This window comes from Mustelus asterias, chromosome 1, assembly GCF_964213995.1.
Source record: "Mustelus asterias chromosome 1, sMusAst1.hap1.1, whole genome shotgun sequence".
Classification (NCBI taxonomy): domain Eukaryota; kingdom Metazoa; phylum Chordata; class Chondrichthyes; order Carcharhiniformes; family Triakidae; genus Mustelus; species Mustelus asterias.
Genome location: NC_135801.1, coordinates 121,474,987 through 121,488,399, shown reverse-complemented (window position 1 = coordinate 121,488,399; position 13,413 = coordinate 121,474,987). Strand labels below are relative to the sequence as shown.

The following is a 13,413-nucleotide window of genomic DNA, read 5'->3' as shown; positions in this document are numbered from 1 at the left end:
TCATGGTAAAGAAGCCTCCAGGCAAGTGTTCATAACATGATAGATTTGCACTTAAAATTTCACCTTCAGTTTTAAGGTAAGACTTGACCTTGTAGTTGTCTTTCAGTTGGCTAAAATGAGCTGGGGGGAAATATGTTAATAGGTAGGATGTTAAAGCAGTGGCAAACATTTAAGATACTTTAACTCAAAGATTTTTATTTTATTCATTTGTGGGACATGGGTGTCGCTGGCTGGTCAGCATTTGTTGCCCTTGAGAAGGTGGTGAGCTGCTGCCTTGAATTGCTGCAGTCCATGTTCTGTGGGTTGACCCACAATGCCATTAGGGAGGGAATTCCAGGATTTTGACCCAGCGACTGAAGGAACGGTGATATATTTTCAAGTCGGGACGGTGAGTGGCTTGGAGGGGATCTTGCAGGTGGTGGTGTTCCCATGAATCTGTAGCCCTGGTCCTTCTAGATAGAAGTGGTTAGGGTTTGGAAAATAAGTTTCATCAGAAGGTTACACCATCTGTGGCTAAAGCAGTTGAGGATAATACTGAAGTCTACAATACTGCTAAGATTGAGATTGCTTTTAGGATCCAGCAAATGATAAGGTGGCTAGATAGAAATATCAAAGCAGATAGCAAGAGTTTCTGCAAGTATTTAAAAAGAGTAACTAAACGGAGTGTTGATCCCTTGAAGGCAAAGCGGATTTGTGGGGGGGAAAAAAGGAAAAGGTGAACAAGTTGAACAGATACTTGTAATTTTCATTGTAGAAGATGCAAAATGAAGACAAGGTCTCAAGTCTTTACAATTTGTATAAATTATTTGGGTGAAAGGACCAATAGTATATTTGGCTAAATTTGCTGATTACACAATTTAGGAAATTAAATTGTGGTGAGGATATAGGCTACCAAAGGAAATAGGCACAGTGGGCGGATGGTGTATAATGAGAAAATGTGAAATTGTCCGTTTTGGCAGGAAGAATAAAAAGGCTTATCTAAATGATGAGGGTTTGCCGAGCAGAGCTCCTTGAGATGCAGAGGAATTGGGTGTCCTCGTGCAGGAATTGCAGAACTTTGGTATGTAGATGCAGCAAGAAATTGGAATTGTAGGCAGGGGTGTGAAGTTGAGATTGAAATTGATCAACCAAGATCTTATCGAATGGTGGCACAGGCGTGAGGGGCCAAATGGCTGCCTCCTGCTAATGCTAGTTCATATGTTTTGGTCTCCTAACTTAGGACTTGGGATACAATTGCATTAGAAACAGCTTGGGCAAGGTTCACTTGACTGATTTTCTGAGATGAGGGTGTGAAGGGCGCAGATTGGGCAAATATCCATTGGAGTTTACAAGAATGAGGTGATCTTATTGAAACATGGAAGATCCTGAGAGGATTTGATAGGGTGGATGTTGAAATGATGTTTTCCCTTTTGGGAGAGTCCAGAACTAGGGAACACAATTTAAAAATTTGGGGGTCTTCTATTTGAGGCAGATGAGACAATGTTTTCTGAGTGTTTGGTTTGTGAGATTCTCTTGAGCGCCAAAATGGCTGGGTCATGTTGAAAGGCTAAGTTGGTTAGGTTTTTGATTGACAAGGTTATGGGGGCAGGCAGGAAAGTGGAGAGCACAGTCAGATCAATCATGACTTTATCAAATGTCACAGCAGGCTGAAGGAGCCAAATGGTGGTTCTCATTTTTGTTGTATGTATCAGACTTAATTGAAAATATTGGTTGCGCATTGAGTGAAAATGTGTAGTGGTGCAGGATAAAACTGTTTTACCTATTGATTTTTGATTTTATGAAGATAAGTTTCTATTGCATTCTGGGATATGAAATTAGTTAATTGTCTCTAAGCCTGTCCTCAAGGCCCAAGTCAGGCGTATGACAGAACACCACACGGCTTCAAGACTCCCTCCACTATCAATGCACAGCGTGCATCATCTACAAGATGCACTGCAAAAACTCAAACTCCTTCAACAGCACCCTTCAAACTCATGACCTGTGTCACTAAGGACGAGGGCAGCAGATGCATGGGAGCACCCCATCCAGACATGGGACTATATTGCTGTTCCTTGTCACTGAGCCAAAACCCTGGAAGTTTCTCCTAACAGTGCTCTGGGTGTTCCTACAAATGAGCTGCAGCATTTCATGAAGGCAGCACACCAACATGCATACCATGGACAAATATTGACCTAACCAATGCTACTGTATCCTATAAAAGCATTTTTTTAAAAAGAGAGCCTAATGGAGCCCATCTAAGTAAAACATGTCCGAGCAACATGTACCTCAACTAACTAACAAAATTAACTGTTCATTCAATTTTTTAATTTTTTCTTTCATGAAATGTGGACATCACTGGCAACGTCAGCATTTGTTTCCTCATCCCAAGTTCTCTTGGACTGAGTGGTTTGCACACTATTTCAATTTGAGTTGTCGCATGTATTAACATAGTGAAAAATATTGTTTCTCGCGTGTTATACAGACAAAGCATACCGTACATAGAGAAGGAAAGGAGAGAGTGCAGGATGTAATGTTATAGTCATAGGGTGTAGAAAAAGATCAACATTTCAAAGAGCTGTTGAGAGTTGACCACATCTGTGGGTCTGGATTCACTTGTAGGCCAAACCACAGAAGGATAACGGATTTCCTTTCCTCAAGGACATTAGTGAGCTGGGTGGGTTTTTATGACAATTGACAGTGGTTTCATGATCACCATTACTGAGATTAGCATTTCAATTCCACATTATTTAATTGTATACAAGTTCCACCAGTTGCCATGGTGGGATTTGAACCAGTGCCCCCTGATTGGCTGGACCTCCAGATTATTTAATAGTCCAGTGACATTACCACTACACTGTATCACCTCCCATTGTTGCAGTTTGTGGGGCATTGTGAGAAATGTCTGCTGTATTTGTCTTCAAGTTACCTGTACTTCAAAGACATGCTGAAGTACTGTAATAGCTTAAATAACAATGGTGTTCATGATGCAAATTTGAATATGTATTTGCAGCGCTGAGGCCTGTCGTCTTTGTCTTCTCATTTCTTAAACTTTGGGTGCAAGAACTGAGCAATCAAGGATAATATTTTCAGCTTGGCAAATTGATTATCTGGAACAGTCACTAAATTTTAACGCACTTGCATATGAATATGTAAAAACTAAGTATAAATTGTCCAATCTGTTTCAAAATCACAATGTCAGCTGTTTAGTATTTGTCATCGTCTCTTGTGTTGCACTGAAGAATTTCCAAGTGCCAAATTAAAATTGCAGTACTAAGTGGGGCAAAAGTGATTTATCAGTGTGAGCTACAAGTCTGGCTTCTTTAAACAAAAAATTAAACTGCTTTTGGTTTATACATTTCCCGTAGCTGTCAAACCACTTCATGGCTTACAACTGTAAAGGCTGGTAAATGATTTGCCCAAGTTGATCAATACATACCATTCTAAATAGTGCTATTTTAGCACTAGCACTTGTATAGCCAGTTAACAAAAGCTGAGAATCGACCTTTGCAGAACTGAATAATAATTGGAGAGCAAGCTTTGTAATTTAAAATTTCCATTGTTGTGACTGCAAATAAGCGCCCATTATTAAAATTTAGCCATGTAATAAAGAACTTGGGAATGTGATGCTTCTGTAACTTGTAATGCATCTCGTTGAATTTGATTTATTATTGTCATGTGTATTAGTATACAGTGAAAAGTATTGTTGCGCACTATACGGACAGAGCATACCGTACATAGAAGGAAAGGAGAGTGCAGAATGTAGTGTTACAGTCCTAGCTAGGGTGCAGAGAAAGATCAACTTAGTGCGAGGTGGGTCCATTCAAAAATCTGATGGCAGCAGGGAAGAAGCTGTTCTTGAGTTGGTTGGTATGTGGTGTCAGACTTTTGTCATTTTTCCAACAGAAGAAGGTGGAAGAGAGTTTGTCTGGGGTACGTGGGGGCCCTTAATTATGCTAGCTGCTTTTCCGAGGCAGTGGGAAGTGTAGACAGTCACTGGGTGGGAGGCTAGTTTGAGTGATGGACTGGCCATTGTTCATGACCCTTTGTAGTTCCTTGTGGTCTTGGACAGAGCAAGAGCCATACCAAGCCGTGATACAATCAGAAAGAATGCTTTCTATGGTGTAAAAGTTGGTGAGAGTCATAGCTGACATGCAAAATTTCTTTAGTCTTCTGAGGAAAGTTGGTTGGCATTCTTAACTAACATTCTTAACTCGGCATGGAAGGACCAGGACAAGTTGGTGATCTGGACATCTAAAAACCTGAAGCTCTCAACCATTTCTACTTCGTCCCCATTGATGTAGACAGGGCATGTCATCCACTATGCTTCCTGAAGTTGACTGCTTTTAAGCCTTGCAAATGTAGCCAGCCTGGTGATTGTTTCAAGATGCATGTTGCAAATACTTGTGGTTGGAGGTTAAGCTTATTTTCCAAGGGAAAGATTTGTTTTTCATCCCTTTCTTCAGGCCACGCCTCTGCACCGGCAATCTTACTAGTTGGAGTTGATTTTTAAATTTGGCTGTTTGGAAAGAAACTAGCATTTTCCACTACTTGACCATGTGTCAAGTGTTGCATATTTCTAGACGGGAGCTGGGTAACAATGTGGAATGCCTTTGCCAATACTCAAACACAACCTTGTGCAATGCTAATTATTAATGGTGAAAGATGCTGTTGACCTCTGACTAATACAGTACTCCATATGCTTCAGGCATCAAATCAAATGGAAGCAATTTGAATATTTTTGTGAAGACTGTTTTAGCAGCCTTTTGTTCTGTTTCACTCTAGTATAAATTGTGCATTTCATTCACTATTAATGCATACACTGAGTTAACCGTGCATTATTTTGGAGATCCAACCCTGAATGCCTTTTCTGTGCCAAAAGCAGATTTGTTAAATGCCTCATGTTCATGCATGTTTTTCAGCATTTACCAGAGCTGCTACCTTTTTAGATAATTGCAAATAACTTTAAATTTGGTCTATCCATCATTCAAATTTATAAGTTTCATTTTTTAAATGCAATGTTGAGTATGTTTTTTAAGCTAACCCAAAGTTTAAAAAAGTGCATTAAAAATGTGAATTTTTGAGTACTTGATGTAATGTTTTTACTTTTTAAACTGTTGGGCTGCAACTTGTGCTGTGACATGCTCTGCTGTAATATTTCAAACAATGCTATTTTACTCATGGTAGTTGAAGTTTTCACTGAACTTTGCTAAGGTGGGACCATGTTTCTTCACCTGTTAGTAGTCAGTGTGGCAATATCAACACTGATAGCAATTACCTTATTCTCCAGTATACATGCTCACCGACATATGTCAAATCTCTGCTGTTACTCAATAATTTAGGTTTATCTGAATTTCAATTTGCTTATCGTTTTATATATACCATATGAGTATTGTCAGTGTAGCTGGTTCTGATTTAGGCTGAGTTGAACTGGAAATCTGAGCAGCTTGTGTGAGTGATATAGAACTGATTTGGGGCAATTTTTACTGCGTTTTGTTTTCCAGCTGGCCTGACCTTGGAGGTCCTTGATGGCATTATATATTAAGCTGTGATATAAAAATAGAGCTTTTCCATTACTGTATTAGCTGGAAGATCAATGTGTTCCAGTGCTCCGCTTTAGCTGCTGACATTTGAGTAAATTAACATTGATCAGTTCCCCTCCTCCCATCTCCAGTCTGCAGACGCATAGGGCTGTGCCTCCTGTAATGAGCGATTCCCACTTCACTTATGAATGCAGCTGGTTTTTTTCTTCAGGCCGGAGTACTGCAGGAAATATGGTACACATCCTGGACTGAAAGTTAGCTTGGAAGGCAAGGCCTAATGGATCTTTTCCTACAAGTATTTTAAATGTAGAAAGACCAGTTTGGGTTGTGGTGTGGCCACCTGTGCTTCTGCACAATACACACACAGCCAGAAAAAGGGAGAATGGGGTGCAGCAGCAGCAGCAAAATGTGCCTCTACGATCCTTGTGCTGGAAAAAGGGTAACTGATGCATTCTTTTGTGATTTGCTGACTGGAAGTGTGAGGGTTTGGATAACTGATACAAGTAATTTCAACCAATTCTTTTATTTCCAGCTGTTCCTCACTGTAGATTGCTTCCCTTCTTATTTGCCACATACCAGTAATAGCTGAATAATTGTGATGCATTGGAGAACCAGATTATTAAACAGGAGAGCTTGGAACACCCTATAACATTTTAAAGCAACATCCTGACTCTGCTTTGGATTAGCAAGCTCAAGTTCAATTTGCTGAGAATTATTGATCGCTGGTGAATCAAATCGCTTACCCGAGATACTGAAGTCCTGATGTCAGGTCGTCATGTTTCCTTGTTGATTCTTATTTATAATTGTGCACTTTCAAGTTGAGCCAAGAAAAGATGTATGTTTTAAAACCTTTTTGAGCAACTCTTGGGAGGATTGTGAATTGAGAACTAATTCCAGTATGTTACTTTGTTAAAACAGTTTATTTGGAGTTGTAGTGCATGTAGTCTGATCCCTAGTATGTATGCAAAATTCTTTGCTCACTCTGAAATAACGCTGTGGTCATGTGCTCTTAGTCTTGACTGCTACAGTAAAGGCAATGAAAATAGAGAGAAATGCCAGATACTAAAGTTTTGCTTTTTTACTGAAAATAAGCTTCTTTGTCTCAAACTGGAAAAGTTATACATGGCACACAAATTAAATATTCTTTAATGCAATGTAACTTGATGCATCTTTTTGCTGTTGCAGATTTTTGAACTTGTATCTGTGCATTAGTGAAACTTTAAATTTCTTAATTTGAAAACCTGATATCCTTAAGTTTAATGACGGAAAGTTTGTACTTCAAAAGTTTTGTCCCATAAGGATATTTCCATAGTAACAAAATATTTTTCTTCACAGCGGGAGGAAGTCGGCAAACAACATGAGCAGTTGTCTCAGGAGCTGCTTACTCTACGTGGTGAATTAGGTAAGTAGTAGAGCAATTGAACTATGTAAAACTCCAAAACTAATTTGCATGATGTGATCTGGTGAACTCTGAACTATTTAGTACTATATCTGCAGTTGACCATTCCATGATTGTTAAAACATTGCTTGAATTCCTGAGGAGGCTGGCCATTTGACCCAAGTTTGTGGAATTCCTAGCATTTGCCAGGAACTACTTTGTCCCGTCCCGTTTCCCCCCCCCTCCCCCCCCCCCCCCCCCAAATCATGGTTATTTAATTAATGCTGAACTGTTAAATAATTCTTCATTTGATGTACTTTTTACCTTGACTGTTTCAGTATTTGAATAAACTTTGTACTGGGTCATTCAGTGGTTTAAAACATTCATTTCTATACTTGGCAGAATGTGTTTTAAGTTAGTCTAGAATTAAATAACTCCTCTTTGACTGACTGTTTGTTTGTAAAATTTTGGAATTTCGGCCATGATCGTGATGTCTAAATTTGAAGCAGCAATACACATGTAATTCAAATGCCAGGAAAATGTGGCAGATTAAGTGTTACTAGAGCTGACTGTGCATTTGTTTGTTTCAAGGCTACAGATTTTTCCATCTATTTTATTATTATTTGCCTGCTTGATCTGGGTTCAAACGTCTTCCCACTAATGAACAAAATGCTCCCGGAACATCTGGTTTCTGTACGCACTTGTGCCTTAAAGGATTACTTTCGTGAACATTGGCAGTTCCAACGCAGTTTGTTGACTTGTACTGTGAATCAACAAAAGAGCATCTTGGGGTAGAATGTTGCCAGCCCCATGAAGGTGGCTTTGGAAGTAGAGGGAAGAGACCAAAAAAAAAGCATTGAATCATTTTCCAGCCGCATTGCACATTTCAATGTGGTTTGCAGCAGAAATGGCAACTCGCAGAGGCAGGAAGCTATTTTGCCTACTTGAAGGGAACAATCGTCACCAATTGTGTCACAGCTATGCAATCTTAATGTTGCACTGTCTGCACTTTGGCTAAGGTGGCTGCACATCTGGTGTTCATTGAGTAATGAAACTGACATGCAATCAGTTGTATAAAGGGGAAAAGCAGCAAGGATAAGTTCTCAAGTGACTAGACTAGTTGATTGCATTGGCTGCTATTGCGTCTGGCCAGCATGAACTGACAAAGCAACTGGGCTGTACAGACCATTGGGTTAAAGGGCATCTCAACATGGGATCCGTGTATTTAGAGGAAGAGAAACAGGGACAGCAACAAATTGAGACACTAGCAGCAGATCAGAGGCAATGGTCAAGAATAGAAGAAAACACTACCCAGACAGCTTTCTACCATAGGGTCAACTTTCTTGCTCTGTTGGCAGTAGTGGTGCTGCTAAAGGCTTGGAAAGGATCATTGGGCTTCGTGGAACAGGTGGCCCATTATCTTTATGGTGAAGGTAACAATTAACGTTACAGGTCAAGCTCCTTCCAAGCCTCTGGATATATCCCAACCGGCCAACCATAATTGCATCTTCCAGGTGGTTGCCTGGGCATCTGACTACATCACCTTTTCTACAGATGTGGCCCGTCAGTGGACGGTTTGCCTCCATGGCAGGAATCCCTTGGTTCTAGGGTTGATGGACTGCATTCATGTGGCTATAAAGGTTCTGTTGGATCAGGCAGGTACTTTGTCAATGGGAAGGACTTCCACACCCTCAATTTTTAGCTCTGTTGATCTGTTTGAAATGTTACATACATTCAGGTGCTGAGCTTTCAGTTTTATTATTTTATAACCTTTAGCCTCATCAGTTGTTTTACTGTTAGATTTGTACTCTATACCTTCCTGTCAGTCTGTTTTTCATTTTCTGTAATGATACTGTTCCCTTTTACAAAAAATCCAGGTAACTTCTGTCAGTGTATTGCAGTGTCTAATTAAGCTTCCAGCTCAAAATCCAAACCAAAGCTGTTGTAACTTCAGATGATTATTGCAGATGTTTGCCCTGGATCAAACTGGTACCTAGGAGCTCCCACATGCTGTGGCTGTGACAAATCACTTGTTCTTATTAACTAATTTTATTTCAATTATACATTTTACTTTGTATTTATCTAGTGTAGATGCACTTTCTGGATACTAGCAGATGTGATTGTTGTAGTTTAAGGAAAACTGTTTCCTATTTATGCAATTAGTGGATTGGTGGAATTATAGCCTTCATGTTATCTTAACCTGCTACCTTGCAGCTTTATAGAACCTTGGGCACTTGGAATATAGTGTTCAATTCTGGTCACTACACTACCAGAAGGATGTGGAGGCTTTGAAGAGGGTACAGAAGATTTACCAGGATGTTGCCTGGTATGGAGGGCATTAGCTATGAGGAGAGGGTGGAGAAACTTGATTTGTTCTCACTGGAATGAGGAGGTTGAGGGGCGACCTGGTAGAAGCCTACAAGATTGAGTGATATGGACAGAGTGGATAGTCAGATGCTTTTTCCTAGGGTGGAAGAGTCAGTTACCAGGGGGCATAGGTTTAAGGTGCGAGGGGCAAGGTTTAAGGGAGATGTACGAGGCAAGTTTTTTTTAAAAAAACACTATGGTGGAACTCGCTGCCAGGGAAGGTAGTGGAAGCAGACATGATGATTTTTAAGGGTCATCTTGACAAGTACATAAATAGGATGGGAATGGAGGGATATGGCACCTGGAAGGGTAGGGAGTTTTAGTTCAGTCGGGCACCATAGTCTGTGCAGGCTTGGAGGGCCGAAGGGCATGTTCCTGTTCTATAATCTTTTGTTTAATTCGTGATATCCTTTTGAAACTTCTAGCATTAGTTGGGAAGGGTGGAACATGGAAACAGGAGTAGGCCATTTAGCCTGCTCTGCCATTTCATACAATCATGGTGGATCGGACAATTCAATGCCTTTTACACTCTCCCCATAACCCTTTGCATTAATCATAGAATCCTGCAGTGCAGGAGGAGGCCATTTGGCCCATCGAGTCTGCACCAATCACAATCCCGCCCAGGCCCTATCTCCATAACCCCGTTCATTTACCCTAGCTAGTCCCTCTGACGCTAAGGGACAATTTAGCATGGCCAATCAACCTAACCTGCACATCTTTGGACTGTGGGAGGAAATCGGAGCACCCGGAGGAAACCCAGACACTGGGAGAACGTGCAGACTCCACACAGACAGTGACCCAAGTCGGGAATCGAATCCAGGTCCCTGGTGCTGTGATATTATTGATCAGAATTCCAATGATTCAAGACCCTCTGTAAATAAATTTCTCCTCATCTTGGTCCTTGTGGCCAATCTGGGATCTAGTGGTCCTAACCCCCCTTATTCTGAAATTGTTCCCTGGTTCTAGATTTCCAACCAAAGGAAACCTCTTGTCTGTATCCACCCTGTCTATTCCATGAAGTATTTTATAGGTTTCAATGAGATTACCCCTCATTGTTTGCCACTTTGTTTAATCTCTCCTCATACTTTACTATTGCCATTTCGGGCAGCATGGCGGCACAGTGGTTAGCACTGCTGTCTGTGCCAGGGACGCAACTTCAATTCTGGCCTTGGGTGACTCTGTGGAATTTGCACATTCTCCGTTTGTCTGCATGGATTTCCTTCAGGTGCTCTGGTTTCCTCCAACCATCCAAAGATGTACAGGTTGGGTGAATTGGTCATGTTAAATTGTCCCTTTGTCCAAGGTTGCATAGGTTAGGGTAATTAGTGGGATAAATATGTGGGGCTGCACTGATGGGGCCTGGGTAAGATGCTCTGTTGGAAAGTTAGTGTACAATTGATGGGCCAAATGGCTGCCTGCTGCAATGTAGTGCTTCTATAAGATGGATCTACCATCCCTTGAAGTCCACTGAACCTTCATTGCACCCCCTCAATGGAAATGGGTTAGGGGACCAAAACTGCTCACCAGTAGTACAGGTGTAGTCTAACCTGCTCCTATACAATTGAAGCAAGACCTCACTTGATGTAGTCTGAGTAAAATATTGCCATCTAAAATTTTCTGCTGTCCAAACTTCAAGCCAATCCTTTGTTGTAAATTCACTGTCCTCATTTTAATGCAAATTGGGAACAATGCTTGGTTGTATTGAGCTGTTGAAATGCAGGTAAGTTGCTCGCACTCGAATAGATGTCATTTGAAGAATAGTCCATTTTATTTATTAGTCACAAGTAAGGTTTACATTTACACTGCAATGAAGCTATTGTGAAATTTCCCTCATCGCCAGGCTCCGGCGCCTGTTCGGGTCAATGCACCTAACCAGCACGTCTTTGAGAATGTGAGGAGAAACCAGAGCACATGGAGGAAACCCACGCAGACACTGGGAGAACGTGCAATCTCCACACAGACAGTGATCCAAGCTGGGAATCAAACCCAGGTCCCTGGCGCTGTGAAGCAACAGTGCTAACCACTGTGCCACCGTGCAGTGTTTGTAGATTTTGAGATTTTGTTCTATCCAAGAATACATTTTAATTATTTACTGTTCACATTTAAGCATGAGTTGCTTCATTAAGAGATGAGTGCAGCTGAATGCTGGAAAATTTGAGTTAATAGCGTCACTGCAATAGAGAATATCATTGATGTAATTGATGATGGGTTGACAGCATTGTATGAGGAGCTCCAGCCATTTCATCGGGCTGTGCTGAATGTTTATACAACCTCAACCATCTTGTGTCAGTGAGTGTTCTTTATTCCATTGATCTGTTTTGCCAGGATTCATTGGTGCTGGCCTTTCAAAAGCTGCATTTACTTTGTTGCTATTGTTTCTCCCACTGGCTTTCATTTGAAGTTGTGATGAAGTCTGGAGCCAAGTGGTTCTTAGCATTGGAGACAAGGTGCTGCTTGAAGTTGCCACAACTTGATCACCTTTGAGGGGGATCTGTTGGGGAGGAAATTGATTTAGTTGTTGGGAGTCAACTGAATCACCAGCAGACTGCTAAGTCATAAGCACATAAAACATAAATCAGAGCGGAAGTAGCCTGCTCAACCAGCGCGGATCATGCCTGATCTGCCTCAACTCCACCTTCAGCTCTATCACCATATCCCCTCAATTCCCTTGGTACCAAAAAAGCTTTTGTCTTGGCTATAATTGTACATGCATTGTATTCACAATTGGTAAACAATATTTTTTGCATCTGGGTTGTAACATGACAGCTGAGGTGGTGGATAAGGCGACAGAACAGTAGTGATTTGCAAAGACCAGCAATGTTGGGACTGCATTAGTAGATTGGAAAATCAAACTGCTTCTGCCAGGCTCCGAATTCTGACGTTCCATTTCAGGGTTCTTTAATGTTACTTGTAGGGTTGCCTGAATGGTGCTTTTGTTGAGTTATTGCTTAATTGAACTATCATCATGGAAATCATTTAATACTGGTTAAAATTATTTCACTTACTGGCAGAGGTCCTTCAGCTTAGTTATTCTGTTTCACTGTTGAATTTATACATTCTTTCCATTATACATCTGGTTTAGTAATACTGAAACACTTTTCTGGCTATAATTTTGTTTATATAATATTTTGGTGGGTGTGAATGTGCAAGCACTATTAATTTTCACCTCTGTTGCATCTAGAGCCAAAATATTTGTAAAATGTTGATGCTGCACGATGCACAGTCACATACTACCAATTTACCTGCTTGAGAAAGCCCTTAAAGCTGTTGTGTACATTTTCCAAGCAATGGATTCTGGGGTTTTTAAACTGGAAGTAAAAGCTGGTTAGCATGCTGGATGCTTGCTCTGTATAATATAAACAGCTGTGATGATGTCAGTTGGATTCGTGCCAGCTGTATTCAGTGGAGCCTAGCATTGCAGTGTCTAATTCTTTTAATCCTGTAGCAAGAAAATATTGTGGCGAGGCTGTTGATTCCAAGTCCTTCTGGAGTTGCTACTGTAAAAACAATTTTTGCTCAATGTTACAAATGTTTACAAGTTCAACTGAAATCGCGTGAAAACGCTTTTCTAAGACATTTAGAATACGACAGATTTATATACTGGTTTCCCCTCCAAATTGATTCATGGGTAATTTGCACCACCATTTCATAATAGCACAATATTTTTGTGATGTTAGTCTTGTGTCACTGTTATCACTTCTACTCTTGTCAGAGTTGAGGAGCGTGACTTTTGTTCAGTTGGAAAAGGACCGAGAGGAACTACGAAACAAATACGAAGGAGTAATTCAAAAGCTATCTGAAGAACACCAGACTGAACTTGAAGAATTAGAAAAAAGACTTGAGGAGCTCTTCACTGCAGAGAAGGAGCATCTACAGCAAAACTTTAAAAATGATGTCAAAAAGCTGCAAGCAGAGCTGCAAAAAGAGGTCAGTTATTTTAGATGAACTTGTTCTTTTTTTAGCACCACGTCTCTGCTTCCTCTTCTTTCTCGAAGATATAACCTACAGTGGTAAATTGCAGTAGTAATTTGAGGGAAACTATCAGCATTTACTGTTAAAACAACACTGAAATTGACAGCAACTTCTGACATCCACATGTGCAGTTAAACACATCCAAAAGTTATCACTCCTCCTCTGTTCCTTCATGGT

General features: G+C 40.6%; 1 protein-coding gene across 4 annotated transcripts in view; it reads left to right on the top strand.

Annotated features, from left to right (window-relative positions):
- LOC144497034 (microtubule-associated tumor suppressor 1 homolog) overlaps positions 1–13,413 on the top strand; it is a 131,986-nt gene that overhangs the window by 102,226 nt on the left and 16,347 nt on the right. For all 4 annotated transcript variants that reach the window (XM_078217784.1, XM_078217767.1, XM_078217774.1 and 1 more), the window contains 2 exons: positions 6,855–6,921; positions 12,977–13,191. In XM_078217784.1, the coding sequence (XP_078073910.1) occupies positions 6,855–6,921; positions 12,977–13,191 (282 nt within the window). The remainder of the gene's footprint in view (positions 1–6,854; positions 6,922–12,976; positions 13,192–13,413) is intronic.